At 37.5% G+C, this 17,386-nt stretch overlaps 1 protein-coding gene across 4 annotated transcripts in view; it reads right to left on the minus strand.

Annotated features, from left to right (window-relative positions):
* Positions 1-17,386, minus strand: part of LOC124785800 (calponin homology domain-containing protein DDB_G0272472-like) — a 165,607-nt gene that overhangs the window by 25,950 nt on the left and 122,271 nt on the right. For all 4 annotated transcript variants that reach the window (XM_047254212.1, XM_047254211.1, XM_047254213.1 and 1 more), the window contains 4 exons: positions 14,303-14,383; positions 8,285-8,398; positions 8,003-8,193; positions 6,870-7,068 (listed from right to left, as the gene is read on the minus strand). In XM_047254212.1, the coding sequence (XP_047110168.1) occupies positions 6,870-7,068; positions 8,003-8,193; positions 8,285-8,398; positions 14,303-14,383 (585 nt within the window). The remainder of the gene's footprint in view (positions 1-6,869; positions 7,069-8,002; positions 8,194-8,284; positions 8,399-14,302; positions 14,384-17,386) is intronic.

The raw sequence follows: 17,386 nt of genomic DNA on the forward strand, positions 1-17,386 counted from the left end.
GCCATACACTCATTTCATTTCATTTCTTTTCCATTAGTCTTGCTCCCATTATCAACCGCAACATAAGGTTCGCCTTTCTCGTGCCTTTATCTCTTCTGAAGCCAAACTGATTTCATCTAGCACATCCTCAATTTTCTTTTCCATTCTTCTGTAAGTTATTCTTTTCAGCAACTTTGTTAAGCTGATTGTGATTCTTGCACTTGTCAGCTCTTTAAGTCTTCGCAATTGTGTGGGTGATATTTTTCTGAATGTCAGATGGTATGTCATCAGACTCATACATTCTATACACCAATGTGAATAGTCACTATGTTGCCACTTTCCCCAATTATTTTAGAAATTCTGAGGGAATGTTGTCCATCCCTTCTGCATTATTTTATCTTAAGTCCTCCAAAGCTCTCAAAAATTCTGATTCTAACACTAAATCCCCTCTCTCTTCTAAATCGAGTCCTGTTTCCTCTTCTATCACACCACACAAGTTTTCCCGCTCATAGAGGCTTTCAATGTATTCTTTCCACCTATCCGCTCTCTCCTCTGCATTTAGCAGTGAAATTCCCAATACACTCTTAATGCTACCACCCTTGCCTTTAATGTCATCGAAGGTTATTTTGACTTTCTTGTATGCTGAGTGTGTCCTTCCAATGATCATTTCTTTTTCGATTTCTTCACATTTCTCATGCAGCCATTTCGTCTTAGCTTCCCTGCACTTCCTATTTATTTCATTCATTCCTCAGTGAATTGTATTTCTGTATTCCTGAGTTTCCTGGAACATTTTTGTACTTCCTCCTTTCGTACTTCTTCCTTTCATCAATAAAATGAAGTATTTCTTCTGTTACGCAGGGTTTCTTCGCAGTTACCTTCTTTGTACTTTTGTCCTTTGTTTTTCTTTCCAACTTCTGTGATGGCCCTTTTTAGAGATATCCATTCCTTTTCGACTGTACTGCCTCCTGAGCTTTTCATTACTGCTGAATCTATAGCCTTAGAGAACTTCCAAGTTTATCTCATAATTCCTTAGTACTTCTGTATTCAACTTATTTGCTTATTGATTCTTCCTGACTAATGTCTAACTTCAGGCTACTCTTCATCACTACTATATTATGATCTGAGTCTATATCTGCTTCTGGGTACACCTTACAATCCAGTATCTGATTTCGGAACCTCCATCTGACCATGATGTAATCTAACTTAAATACTGTACTCCCAAATCACCCAGCCCTTTCCAAGTACACCACCTCCTCTTGTGATTCTTGAACAGAGTATTTGCTATTACAGGGTATATACGTAGGCAAGAAAAAAAAAAATCCCGGATTTTTTCTGGATTTCCCAGTTAAAAATACATTTTCTCCCAGGTGAAAATAGTTTTTCCACGTTAAGTGACAGTATACTTTTCCTCAGAACAGTAAAACTTGTCAGTCCTTTGAATGGTTATGGTTTTCTACACCGTCGTAAAAGTTCCCGGCCCTTTAGAAAACCAAACTAACAAAAACATGTTTTGGAAAGATCTTTGATGTGCACCAACATGTATGCTCCATATTTTCGTATTATGAAAGTATAAATTTGAACACCACATGTTACTTTCAGAAGTTCTGAAATTGAGATTGCAATACGCTTTTGTAAGCCAGTCATAGCTCAGGTCACATGATCTCGCCAGCTGATGACAGAGGCTATTCAGAGCATAGGATACGTGATGTAGTCAGCCAATAGCAATATCACTGTTAAATAGTGCGTATACACAAATTGGAAAAGTTAATGGTTTAAATTAATATACACAGTGTTGCTACAAGAAAAGCAAATCTTTCACATAAAATATTGGTCTATAAGATTAATAAGCTACAAGAGAAGCAAAGCTTTCACATATAATATTGATCTTTTTTGCATGTGTTACACTTTAAGATACGTCACACAAATGTGACAATAAAATTTTTAATAACGAGATAAATGTCTGATCTAGGCTTGAAATTTTTGTAAATGGTCATCCTCAGATAGTTGATTTTTAAATGAGAGGCAAATGCGCTGTGATTTAAGAAATTCATCTTACATTGTCGCACATAGTTCAACTTGCATAAAAGGAAATTTACTTTGAAAACAACGCTTTTCAAACAGCCATTCGCAATATTTTCCTGCGACCTGCAAGAAATGGGTTCATTTCAGTAGTTGTCAGAGAGCGCAGGGTAATGGGCGTCACTGCGCTTGCGCAGCTACGATGGTGCAGGAAGCCCGTGTGCTCATGTTTGGTTCTTTATTATAGCATAATGACATACGTGCTAGACAATGAAAAGATGCAGTTTTGAAATGCAGTTAACAGTTGAAACTAGCCACTAGTGAAGAATTAAACACTTTGTTTCAAATAATTTTTTTTTAGCAAACCGACAAAAATAACTTCATTGTTCTGCAACGGGATTAATGCTTGACTGTCAGAAAGATGGAAATAAAATCTGAAACTAATAACATATTTTAGACTTTCCCAATTATGTGAATGAATTTAATGCACTTGATAGCTCCCGGCCACAAATCCGTTTTGTTTTCATTTGACGTGAGAGCAATAAACGAAGAGGAAACAGCAAAATCACTAAACGTAAACACGGGGCATTTAGAGACTATCCACCTCCCCACTACAACTCAGACTACTCTGTGCATCAGCACCAGATCAACGATATTTCCGAATCACGGCAAAACTAGATTGTGGTCCCCACCCCCTTCCTCCATCGAGTGCTTGCGGTAGGAGGGAGGGGGAGGGGGTTGAATCAACTTCTCAAAAATATGTTCATTTTGTAGTGCACATATTTCTGAAGAGTCTGATATATAAAACATGTGTTCGAGGAATTGTAAGACCTGTTATTTGACCTTAAGTGTGCCAAAGTGCAGTGCCACGCCTCTTCACACAGCATTCTTCTACGCATGACATTGTATTTCACTCTGTGGAATTCAAAATTAATATTGGATGGGATTATTTGTAACCCGGAGAACAAGAAGAGAAGAAATTTGGACTCTTTATTGCCTATTAGCTAATAACTTGCTTTTTATGTGTAACATAAAATTAAATATAGGATACTTGAAACCAATAAAGACAAGTGGCAAGCAAGACAGTACACATTTCTTCAATCCTTAAGTCCTAGCTTTTTTTTGTCTCTAACCGTGCTAGAGCTTTACATAGCGTCCTTTCCTTTCTGCAAAAGGATCTATCACCTCAACACACTTCATCAAACGTTTTGCCACATGAAGAAACGAAATGTTATTGTCTAATACTGAAAAAGCTGTTAATACAAACAGTACCCAATACTGGCATGGTTTCTTGATCTAATTACAAGAATTTTGTCACTGTATGCTAGATAAAACGAAATAAGCTTGTCTTATATTGCAGCAATTGTAACACACACCAAATGAACAGACTGTTTTAGCACAAACAGTCACTTTTTTTTAACACGACAGAATATTCACGAAGTACCAATATCAGCCTATTAGGCCTACTACAAGCAAAAAGTTTTATGTTCGGAAGTAGTTTCGCATTTCATTCAAACACTCCAGCTTCTCACGCATGAGATGAAATAGTAGTAGTACGAAATTTTTATATAAATTTAGAATCGTCAAATTCTTCCATAATTTGTGTGCTGTCCGAGTTTCTTCTCCTTCCTCGTTCTAATAAACAACCTTGTTATCACTAATTCTGTAACTACCCCTGCCAGTGTCTAAACTTATTCTCCAGTTAATTTCACTAACCCTGCCACAATCAAATGCTTAGTTATCATGCGTTTATTCTCTGGTTAGGTGTTATTATGTGTTTGTACAACGCGTTTTCCGTGCTACTCCCAGAACAGAACTTAGGCAGCCACAACCAGGGTCTGTACAACTGGCCATTACCAGTGTAGCTGTCTGGCCAAAAAATTTCTATCAAAATTTCATTTTCTTGGATACACCGAGACGAGAACAAGTAATCTTTCTTACCTGTTATTCCTGTGAGTAGTTTTATTTCCATTCTGGTAGTCTGAATCTATGGATTTCGCTGGTAACTATAACATCATTGATCATTCGCAAACCCAGTCAATCACATAAACAAACAGCGATTGACATTCACCTGTTCGGCTTTATTCCGCTCAGCTTGTATAGCCCCGTCCCTTCTGTCTGCAGGAAAGTTTATTTCTAGATGCGATGGGGATTCCCCTGGGGGAGACATGACACTATGCACACATTCAAAAATCAACTTATGATCCATTCAGAAATAAACTTACAATATGTTCACAAATGTTCAAAAACCAACAAGGATGTGTTTCAAAATCATATGAATAATCGATAGACCAACATGCATTGGATACCAGGCACTTTGTTAAACAAGGTTTCTTCCTCAAGAACATGAATTCTTGCCGCCTGGGACAGATACCTCGGTTTGCCCCCATTGAACCTGGCAGCTTGTGCAGGTCACAAATAAGGTCCCTGATCCTCCCTACATTGAGGGAGCACACCTGCAGATGTCAATCCGGCTTCACCCTGTCATGCATGGACACCTTCAGTCCAACCGACACACTTCAAATCCAGCACAACCATCACCCATAGCCTGTATGTCTCCCAGGAGTCTCCCATCATCACACTGCCTTGCTCTTGGCCGCTTCTATCACATCTTCATACCCAGCGTCATCTGGGCAGGTACTGGCCCTAGGAATTTAGTAACCCCACTGGACATGCAAATGAAAAGCAATATGTATCAATACAAGTAACACTGCCAAAGTACAGTGGGGCACATGACACAGGAACACTGCCAATATCTCAGGACAGTAAATATAAGCTTGACCAGTCTCTCTCTCAGTTGCTATAATCCAACGCCCCACCTAGAAGTGAGGCACGACTGCCACTCTGTTTACCTGGACCAATTTAGACTTGTGGTCCTTAGTCTTCGACTTATAAGCGTGTGGTTTGCACCACTGCTCGGCTTAATGGAACTTTGCTCAATATTACATCCATAAAACGTGTGGTTAGTAAATTAATATTACTTGGACTTGTATCAATTTCAGCCACTAACAACTGCAAGTTAACTATCTGGAACTATGGCTTATACTAATTTTCATCAAAAACTATTATTTACATCTGTACTCAATCTTGTCCTCATGATGGCTACATAAGTGGTACTTAGGGGGTTGCAATATATTCCTAGAGTCATCCTTTAAAGCCGGTTTTTTATATTTTGTTAGTGGATTTGCTCAGGACTGTTTTCCTCTATCTTCAAATTGTTCAGTTTTTCAGCATCTCTGTGACACTCTTACATGGGTCTGACAAACCTGCAAGAATTAGAGCACGAGTGATTTGTAAGCAATCTCCCTTATAGATTGATTGCGCTTCCCCAGTATTCTACCAGAAAACTCAAGTCTACCAGCTGGTTTACCCATGACTAAGCCTATGTGATCATTCCACTTATGTTTCTTCATTTTGTGAACTGCACAACATTATATGTCTCGTCATTTAATGCAAGTTGTCATTCTTTGCACCACATGGAAACCTCATCAAGGTCTGACTGAATATTTATGCAGCAATTGTGTAATTATGGTATAAACCAATGGACAATTTTACTTTAAAAATTATGTTCAGTAAATGTTATTGGTTCTAAACTGAGGAGTAAAACAACTGGACCGGAATATATTCACGGCAAACAGTTCAGCAACCATCTACAACTGGCTCCCTACAACTTGTGCCAATAATCTCGACAACGCAGAGACAGGAATACAGTCGAGAGTCATCAGAAAAAGAGTGGTACAAAATCAGTCCAGAGTCATCAGATAAAGAGTGGTACAAAATCAACACACACAAATTTCCATGGAAACAAATATAATTTATTGGTTTCAATGAAAACCTTGCAAAGTCTGTCCCAATTACCAAACACCATAGCCAAACTCACAAGGCTCTGCAACTTTGAGTACTCCACATGCTGAGCACCTCCACACTTGTTAATTAGCAACTCTCACCCAGAAAACTGGAATGGATCAATCCAAAATCCATGACTGCAAACAGGGCACTTTAGGAATCTCTCTACTTTCTGTAATGCATGAAGTAACTCATTTTATCACCAAGGATCACCTCCTTCCTACTCTTGACACACACTACAGAAACACCGCTTCCGCTCCTCGAAATCATTGAACATGTAGGCCTTCCAGCCAATCCAAATCAGAATCAAAGTTTAGCCACTCCCCCTGCAGCGCTTCTTAAAGTGTTGCTTGCTAGTCACAGATGCTGGATAACATAGGCAATGATGGAGAAATTATTCGCACTTGAAATCAGCCTAATCGGCACCAACTACCATCCAAAAACCTCCTTCCCCGGCAACCAGGAACAGATTGAGATAACAACAGCAAACAGAACAAGCACATATTGGCAGCCAGGAAATGGTGTCTTAAGAAGTATTGATAGATCTAGTTTAACAACAAAAATATTGGAAAAATTTGAAATTAAAGTCTGTAATCCAATTTACATTTAAAAATCAGCTTCTGAGTGTACAACACATTCAATATGTTAAACAAACTCTCTTAATAGGAAATAAAAGAGGTGTCTAAGCAGTACTTGAAAATCTACTGCAGCTAAAATAAAAGCTATATCTGATAATAGATGTTAGGCTATGTTATATTAAATCAATTAATTTCAAACTTTACCTGGAATTACACACATACAATGCAAAAAGAAGATAAGAGGAGAGGTATTAATGGTAGAGAAAACTTTTTTCCCCCCAATAAGAAACTTTGTAATAAATACTGGTACTGTATAGGGGTGGCTCAAAACTTACAATATATACAGCACTCCCACTGAGAAGTAAAATGAAAAATACCAAAACTGAACTTACAAGTTAATAACAGCACTCAATGTGTCTTATATTCTTGTATGCCATTTCAACTAACCTGCTTCCGCCTCTCCTCAGCTTCTGCAGCTCGTTGGTGTGCAAGCTGTCGCTTTAATGCAATTTCTTCTTCACGTTTCTGCTGAGCTATTTTTAGACGTTGCTCTTTCTCACGTTCCAACTGCTGTTGTTGGATAAGTCGCTGCCGTTCAAGCTGTTCTCGTGTTTTTGCAACTTTAGCTGCTCTTGCCTCATTATTTCTACAAAGAAAAATGGATGAAATGCAAAATGCTGTCTTCATAACCTTGAACAGGTGATGTACTCTGCAGAGATAATTATTATTAGGAGCAAAAGAAATGGAAATGAATTTCATGCAAAATAACTTCCCACACATTTAGCTGTTTCCACATTACATGCACCTGCCTCAATTTCCTAATTAACAATGTTCTTATAGACTCTAAATGAAAGGATATTTGTGTAATATGTCTATTTTTAAATTAAAACAGTCAATCAAGTTATTTATTTTGTGACGGCCTTGGTATTTTACGCCGTGTCTCATTTTTAAGAGGTAATTAAAACATGTATGAGAGAAGGTTATAACTGAAGGAACATAGTAAGACATGCAAGCAGCAACCAAATGCTTGAAAACTTGGTAAAGGACCTCAGGATCAACTGCAATAGCATTTCATATACGATTAGGGGCCAGCTTACAATCCTGTGTTCCTCCAAAAAGGGTTTCACGAAGGGTCAAATAAAATAATTGTGTGTTTGACAGATTGCAGTGGTGGGGGTCAGTGTTGTCGTCCTGCATCACCTCGACCTGCATGTAAGCACACCCATTTACGTTAACGCAACGATTTCTTTATGAAGCTGCTATGTGCAAACTATGTAAAATATCTCCATGAACATGAAGTAAAGTGGTCAGACATTTGTTTGGATGGATAAACCATATTTTTATTCAGGTTAAAGTGGAATCTTAACTAGTGCGCATGTTTTCACAAATAAAGCTTTAACCTGCTTGTGCCTTAATGTATTACATCAAAATGTTTTGCTATCATACTTACAAAATATCAAATGCGGGGGAAATATTACCATTAAAAGAAACTTCACAAAAGTGAAAGACAAAAACAAAAGGAAAAAACTTACTTCTTTCCATAATGGAAATGGAGTAAAGAAACAATTTTTACACAGTACCTCCTTTGTTGTTCAGCTTTTTCCTTCAACATTCTCTCTTTTTTCTTTTCTGCTTCGGTAACTTTTTCTTCAACATATTTATTCTCCTCAATCAATTTCTGATTCATATGGTTCAATGCCGGTTTTGTAACATTCTTTGTAATAAACGTCTCACAATGCGAAACCACTGTTCCCATACCCATTTTGGAACTCTGCAAAAATAAATAAATAAATAAATACAATAAATAAAGGGAGGTGGGGGTTGGTTGGGTGGTGGGATGTTGCAAAGCAAGTGATGGTTACCTGAAAGCTGTTGGAAGAAAGTGTGTTATTTGCGGAGAGCGGAGTCTTCAGTCTAGGGGCACTGTTGAGATCCTTTATGGCACACTCCTTCATTACCTTTTCAGCTAAGATGTTCTGTAATTTAAAATAATAAATATTAACAAAACTTAAAAAGAAAGAAAGTAAATTTGTGTCGATGCTGAAAATAAGGTTCTACACACACACACACACACACACACACACACACACACACACACACACACACACACACACACAGAGAGAGAGAGAGAGAGAGAGAGAGAGAGAGAGAGAGAGAGAGGGGGGGGGGGGGTAAGGGGTAAGCATGATGTACTGCCATAGTAACTGTTTAGTTTATATGTCTATTCCATTACTTCTCTCACATTCAATTTGCCAGCAGTGACAGCACAGGGAAAGGTAATCAAAGTACAATTATGCTCCTTTGACCTCATAAGGCATCTGGATCATTATATTTTCACTGCTGAAGGTTTTTCAAGAATAATTCTAAAGTTGCCCTCTGTTATATATTTGACAGATAAATCAATTACAGCCAAGACAGTCTCACTCACTGCAAGCCAAAACAATCAAACAAATGTATCGACAATAGTACGAGGCCAGCAATGTTCCTAATTCGCAAACACTTCTCCATTGTTTGTTCAAATACAGTACACATATCAAAATGTAATATTACCACAGACGAACAAGACGGCAGTTATGTTTAGCTGACTGTAAACAGATTCCTGGAAAATCCACAAATGTAACGTCCCCAAAGTTATCATTACTTTCCTTTACAGCTGGATTACTGCACAGTTTGAGGTGGAAGGTTACAACCCTGCCTCTCTCACTTCTCAATTAGTGCCTCCCTTTCATGTTTTTCAACTCATGTTGCTGTATTGTTTCAATAAAGTTGTAAATAACCTTTCACTTCTTGTATTTTATTCCATGGTGTATACGTGGACAATGGGGCAATATCCCTGATTTTTCCTGGTTAAAAATACACTTTTCTGTGTGAATATACACTATACCCTGAAAGTACTTTTTTCCATGTTACGTGACAATATACTTTCCCTCTGAGCTGTTATGAGAAAGACTAGTCATGTGGTACTGCTATGTTGTTGATACTTTCGTAGTATGGACACAAGGTGCAGAGGAAGTGGATGCCTTCGTGATACATCTCAACAGTATCAATCTGAAAATACAATTTACTATGCAGATGGAGAATAATGACCAACTGAATTTCTTGGATACGTCTGTTATCAAGAGATGGGACAGGATGTTGGACCATACGGTATACAGAAAAGCCATGCATGACTACTTATTTACATAAAGATTCTAACCACCAACCTAGATAAAAAAAAGAGGTGTCATTAAAACAGACAGGGTACACAAAATTTGTAAATCGACTTATTTAAAAGATGAGCCTGACTATCTACGATCTAAATAGTTGTTCTCACAAGGAGATAGATCGAGCACTTCACCCTAGGGAGAGAATCAGGATCAACGAGGAATAGCTGCTGCCCAAGGGGAAAGCTTTCCTTAAGCTCATAAGTATGATTACAGATCACAATGGGAAAATGTTGAGTAAGTATGGTGTGGAATCTACCTTCAGACCCACCAGGAGGATAAAAAGTATGTTTAAGATTGGCGAAAGATATATGACATACTTTGGCTACACCAACTGTATGTGGAATGCCTTGTAGTTGTGGACTGGTTTATATTGGCACCACGAAAAGAAGTGCGAACATCTTTATCAAGAGGGTGGTCATGAAATAAAGTTCACTGAGGTGTCATACTGAAAACATGTCATTATGTGTGTATGTATAGAGATGCTATTGAGGTTTATAAACACTGTAATAATTTTAAGAGAAAAGAGGAAGGTGTTAAATTAGACAAAATTTAGATGTCAACATTGCAACATAAAAGTGACGGCCGATTACTTTCAGTCAAGAATGCTGGCATTACCAGAGAATCTTGTAGCCGATGTCACATGATGGACTGTGGTGGCTTCTGCACTATACATGTGACGCTGCCTCAAGTTCTGATTGAAGGTCGCCACTTTGCCTCTGAAGACGTCTCTCATGGTTGACAAGGGAACATTAGGAGAAAGTTTTATGCACTGACCATGGTCTATTACCCCAGAAGTTTTCAGTTATATTTAGATTCAGTACCTACATCCATTTCATAAAGACTGATCCCTGATTTTGAGCTCATATTCTGATTACATCGCATGACAAATATTAACATGTATCTTGCTGGAATCATTGGGATTTCTTCTTTTATTTAGCATATGAATATTACATTTTAGTTGGAAAGGGGGCAACAAGTGTGCTGAATATTCAAGAGAAAGCATGCTTTTTTCAGCAGTTTTTGGCAAGCATCAATTTGACGAATCGTAGAAGCCACACAATAATTAGGAGAAAAATTACTTTTTTCTGTAAGCAGGCATATTTTCGTTACTTTCTGCTTAGTCTTTTCATTGCTAAAATATCAAATGCAATGGAGAAAGCACAGGGAGAAAGCACAGGCGTAAAGCCGAAACATTTGTTGGTTTCGTCATATGTTGTTGTTAATAAATATTCCCATTGCTGTACTGTGTGATAAGTACCTATTCACCAGCAAAGAATGGCAATTTCATATCAGCATTCCAATATGACATCACCAAATTCAGTTATTGTTATGAGGAGAGTGCAATAAAATTGGAAAATGCAAGTAAGCACACTCTATACAAACAATTCTCAATAAATGAACAATGAAATGTACTGTAAGTTTTGATGGCAAATGAGAAATCCATCAGCATGAACAAACTTTGTAGAAAAGAACAATGGACTAAGAAACATACCTTAATCGCTTTCGCTGCTGGCTGAGTCTCACTGCAGCTGTTGAGTCATTTTCTTGGGTCAGCAATGGTTCTGTTGCCAAATCACGACAGTGGGCTCTTCGTGTGTATCTGTTTTTATGTTCGTGCAGAGGACTCACTGAATTCCAGAATGAAATTTTCACTCTGCAGCAGAGTGTGCGCCGATATGAAACTTCCTGGCAGATTAAAACTGTCTGCCGGACTGAGACTCGAACTCAGTACCTTTGCCTTTCGCGGACAAGTGCTCTACCATTGAGCTACCCAAGCATGACACACTCCATCCCCACAGCTTCAATTCTGCCAGTACCTCATCTCCTACCTTCTAAACCTCACAGAAGCTCTCCTGCAAACCTTGCAGAACTAGCACTCCTGGAAGAAATGATATTGCAGAGACATGGCTTAGCCACAGCACAGGGGATGTTTCCAAAATGAAATTTTCGATCTGCAGCAGAGAGTGCACTGATATGAAACTTCCTGGCAGAATTGAAGTTGTAGGGATGGGGCATGAGTCGTGCTTGGGTTGCTCAGTTGGTAGAGCGCTTGCCCATGAAAGGCAAAGGTCCAGAGTTCGAGTTTCGATCCAGTACACGGTTTTAATCTGAAAGGAAGTTTCACTCACTGAATTCCTCCGTACACTCTGGAAACCATTTTCCAGAGAAGAGTAAGGTATAATTTACCTTAAAATTTTGGGTCTCCTTTGTTACCCTGTTTGTGACAAAGAGCCAAATAATTTCAGTGGTGATGAAGTTGCAGTGCACCACAGGCAATGTCCAATTAGAGCAACACACTTTCCAAAAGATATTCTTGCGGCCCTACTGTCACGAGTGTTCCGGTAGGCCTCATAAGACATGGCGCTAGATTAAAGCTCTATATTTTTGTTTTCTGTCCGTTATATTCTAGAATTCTTCCTCCATACCACAGATGGATTTCGTGATACTGGATTTATCACCGTGCGGTATCGAGGTTGATTAAAACAATCCTGGATCTGACCGATAATTTTTCGAAAAAGTTCCTAAACCTCTCTTCATAGTGTAACCACTCTTTGTAGTGTCTGGCATTCTCCTTAGAATGATGATCTACATCTTTTTGTGCAATAAAATGTAAGTCAACATTTGGCACAAACCAATCTTCTTTCCCAATAAGGGTCTTTATAGTTCTTTTTTCCAGTCCCAGACTGTGTTTGAATTCCTCCTTTCCAGCCTCTCCACTTCTCTATGATAATCATCTACACTTTCCGAAGCAAAAGGCATTTTTAAGTCCAATTTCCATATAGTACATCAAAGGATTGTTTCACTCATATCAAGAAAATTTTGCACTTCTGTCTTCAACTTTTCCAGTATGGCTGCTACTACTGTAAATTGTTTTCCCACATAAAAATAGTGTACCTTCCTTCTTATGACTACCAGCATAAATCCAATGCAAGTTTCTGACACCTGCCATACCACTGTTTCAGTAATATAGGACATGAAGTTCCTCAAAATTCTCTCAAAATGTGCTGCACTCCACTTTCAATAATACAAAGATATTCAGAAGTCCTCCTCACTGGCCATGATACAGAACTGTTCACACCCTGTTTTTTTCAGCTCCAAACCAAGAATGTTTACTGTTCACCATAAACTATCACAACTCTGTAAATGATGCATGTTTCTAAACAAGCAGAGGGCAACTAATTATATCACAAGACTGTCTCATGCGAGACAACAACAAACAGCAGTGCAATTGTTTTCTATCCACAGCATAAATACTGCAACAACGAATAATGAAATGGAAGTACTCTCCAGAGATGTCGCAACATAGGATATGTGATCATGAGGAGCAAAATTTACATTTTTTTTTTTGCCTTTTTCATACATATCACGACTAAGCAAATTGAAGCAGTCTACATCTGACATTATTATGGTGAAACAATCAATCAGAAAGAAAGAAAAAAAATTCAACTGAAAGTGACAGTGGCTGTGTCTTTAATATGTGCAAAGGAAATTGTTAAAGTAATTGTGGTCTGCCTTCTGTGACTTCAAAAAAATGCTCATAAAAACACGCTTCCTTTTAATCCTTTCACAGACGCATTTTTGGTAGCAACTCAGTGAAGATAATTTCTTTGCTATCCTATTACAAGTAGAAATGTGAGCAACTGATTAATCTTTGACAATTTTTTTTGTGATTTAGGACCAAAAACTACGGTGGCACATATATCACCTTTGTGAAGTATTAAAACTGGTGGCAAATGGACTTCCCACTTTCCTTTGGTGTGCTGCTATTACTCAGTATAAAAAATTGTTTTCTGTTTTTATTCTATTTTTTTTTACTTTATTTTTTAAAAAATATTTGTTACTGATATCAAAGTTTACTTATCACAATGTGAAAACAATCCTTGAAACTTTATCATGCATTAAAGGTAGGAGCTGATACAGGTCACAATAATGTACACTGCAGAAGCAAAGCAATGTGTTCTGACAATAGTAGTGATCCAACAACATACAGAAACTGATTGTTGTAGCGGTTTTCATACACCTGGTGCAGTGTACTACCACAAGATGTCAGGCATAGACAGAGGTGGCAAAACATATTCCCAAAAGCTTTGAGATACCCGTAAGTTGGTGGTAAGCATGCTGCCCAAGGACCACAAACGACAGATTGATTTTATGGTAAGTATACTTCCCAAGCTCTTCCAGAAACTACACTGGTGGTAACCATACTTCCCAATCATCACTGTTGTTTGGTGGGATATATACTTCCCACAGTCCTCAAGGCTATATTCACAGCAAACAGAAACTACAGCTGGTGCTGCAGACTGCATGTATGTGCCAGGAGCGCACAGAAGTGATAACACATACTCCCTTAAACGTCGTAATGAAATACGTTTAGTGGGAAGTATATCCCCCACAGCCTGCGGAAAGGTTAAATGTTGCTGGGTATACCACTCCTTTTCCAACTAAAATACAATATTCATACACCAAATAAGAGTAGACATTTCCATGATTCCCGTAATATACAACACATTAATGGTTTCACTCCCTGCATGCAAGTTACACACAAAGGAGCTGTAGAAAAAGTAAATGATGAAAAATTAGTATACTGGAATTTGACAAATATTTATTCTGTAAGAAATAATTAAAAATGTCTTTTCAGAAAGCATGTGCAAGAGACTTAAGTAATGAAATTACCTCTTTCATGTTGTCTTCAGTTGTCTTGTTAGAATTCTTTTGAAATGTTGGGCTCATTAAGCAATTTGAAATCGCACTAACCTGTAACAAGTAAAATAAATTCCACAACTTCCACATTTATTATAATTCAACAAAAACTGTTCCAGCTGAAACCTAGAGTAACAGGTAATCACTTCTGTTGATACTCAAATTCTATATTGTCATCTCTGCACTTGTCTCAGTAATGTAATCTCATATTTGACTGATGGTCCACTACAATTCACCAGTCCCTTATCTCATATCACCATCTATTGCTCCACGTGGTAAATTTGTCGTAACTGTTATTCTTTCATCAACATACAATGTTTTATTACTGTGAAAGTAAGTCAAAACATCGCATCAACAGAAGTAACGGTCAGACAGTTTGGTCTAAAAATTTCTTCATTTGTTTCCTAAAGTTGGAGAGACCAACTCGGACAACTGATCAAAAAAAGTGCTATGGTGCAAGGGAGTCAAAGGATCAGGTAATAAAACAAGATTGGTTGTCATGAAGAACATATCACTTATGAAACTTGAAGTAGGAAGATGAAACAAGTCAACAATTAACAAAGCCACTTCACTTCTGAGGTTCATGTAAGCTTAATAGCAAACAATTTTACACTTAGACATGCAACACAGTGAACAGTGGCTTGCTTCAACAGTGAAAGCTGTGTTTTATCAACAGTGTGAACAACTGATTGTTTCATATAGCAAAGTTGTGCTACTCAACAGCGAGGTGCTAAAGAACAATATATTATGTTTAGTAAGCAATAAAGGAATTTAAAATAAGTTGAAAAATACAATTAAGAACATTAGATATCACAAATGAATCTTGACTTATCAGCTGAGTGTATGTTGATATGGAACTTCTTGGCAGTTTACGACTGTGTCCCAGATGGGAACCTCAAGTCTGGGACCTTTGCCTTTCACGGGCAAGTACTCTTGCAACTGAGCTACCCAAGAACGACTTACGACCCATCCTCACAGTTTTACTTCCACCAGTATCTTATTTCTTCCTTCTAAACTACACAGAAGTTCTCTTATGTAATTTATAGGACTAGCACTCCCGGAAGAAAGGATACTGGCAGAAGTACAACTGTGAGTATGAGTCATGAGTCTTGCTTGGGTAGCCAGTCAATAGAACACTTGCCTGTGAAAGGCAAACGAAAGGCGAAGTCCCAGGTTCAAGCACTGGTCCAGTGCATGGTTTTAGTCTGCAAGAAGTTCATTACATGTTCTGTCACTATTTGTCAAATCATTCAGAATTCCTATAAGAGCTCTAGTTCACCTATTGCTATGACGCATTTACATTTCACAAAACTGTTCAATGTGAAAACCAAGATAAAATTTTCTGACATGTTTGACAAACAAGTGACTACAAATTAAATAACAAACACTACAAGATACCTAGTAGAAAACTACCAGAAACACACATTTTAGCCAAGAACAATAACAGAGATACTTCTTTAAACCATGCAAATTGAACAAGTGATATCATTGTATGCATCTAAATATGAAAGAGTCAGCTTTATTTACGGCATCAGGCTGCATGAAGGTAATTTAAGTAGAACACCATAAATGATCAACATTCTATTGAGAATCACTGTTTTCCATAATCCAACCTCTTACGTAAGCACTAAGATGACTTTTTACATAATTTCTTAATTGTATGATAGTGAAGTCTGCTTTGTCAAGTGCAATATTTTCAAATATAAAAACTTGCACTGGGCAACCAAGCCGTCACAGATGTGGGTAGACCGAAGTATGTGTACTGTAGATGGAGCAGAATCCGTGTACCAAAAAAACCTGCCATCAGCATACTTTTACATTACATTTTTGTTACTCTAGTACAGCTGAGGCAAATATGTTACTCAGCAGTTTAGATGCGACCAATTGGCCTCCTATCTTCAGTTTTAACACATAACATGAACACCTCTGAAATACATCTTCTACAAAACTTTCAACTATTACTAAGCTTTTAGATGTAGTTAATAAGAGAGTACTACCCAACATCAGACTCATCTAGTACCATAACATCACGAAGGAATAATTTCAAGTCAATAAGCCTGCAGTCAATACTGTTTATGCAAACAGAATGTTGAAAAAGGACCAGTGAACAAGTTCTCTTGAACATGATGAAAGCATCTGAGTTATTCTGTAATGATAATTAGAAAAAAAAACACTATTATCTGTAATATCAACAACAGTGTGTGTCTTCAGCCACAGGAATCCCATACAAAATGAAGAGCACAGAAAAAGAATCTGCTTTGTCCACATTATTACATTGTTGACGAGAGTAATTTTAAAGTATGATACCAAATTTCATGGATACTAAATTAATGAATACAAAAGTCATTTGGAAGAACATATTACATTTATATTAAATTTAATATAAATGGATTCCTTAAAAATTTAAATTGTGGTTTTACTAGCATAATAAGTAATATCATGCAGCAGGTCCCATGAAGATAAATTATTATTGTTGTTGTTGTTGTTGTTGTTGTTGTTGTTGTTGTTGTTATATAACTATCAGCATTATATAAAATTACTCTAAAAATATAGTATTAAATTTTTATATTTTATCTCAGAAAGCAGGGGACAAATTATCTGCAGAGTGCTGATTGAAGTCACTATGAAACTCTCACCACCAACAAAATCTCAATCTTGAATGAGGCAGGGATGGTTTTTTTTTTTTTTGGAACGACTGCTTCTCTGATGGCCCAAGTTAGGTAAGGTGATTTCCTCAAATATTTATTGTACAGAACTGACCCCAATTTTGTATCTTGTCTTGACTGACCACCACAACATCAAGAGGCTTAGCATTACATTGAACTTAAACCATGATCCACACCCAATCCATTGGAACATCTGCTACTGCTTATGTGTTACTCAATCCCATATTCAATCCACACTTCATAGAAAGAGTGTCTGCTAATAGAGGACTGTCTCCAAAAGTTTCAGTTCACTCAAAATGTAATTAAGATACCTTGATATAGTGTAATTCTTGTTCTGGTTTGAGCACGAATCACAAAAGCTTCAAGACGTTTGACTTTATTGCCCAGAAGT

Source organism: Schistocerca piceifrons, chromosome 1 (genome assembly GCF_021461385.2).
Source record: "Schistocerca piceifrons isolate TAMUIC-IGC-003096 chromosome 1, iqSchPice1.1, whole genome shotgun sequence".
NCBI classification, from domain to species: Eukaryota; Metazoa; Arthropoda; class Insecta; order Orthoptera; family Acrididae; genus Schistocerca; species Schistocerca piceifrons.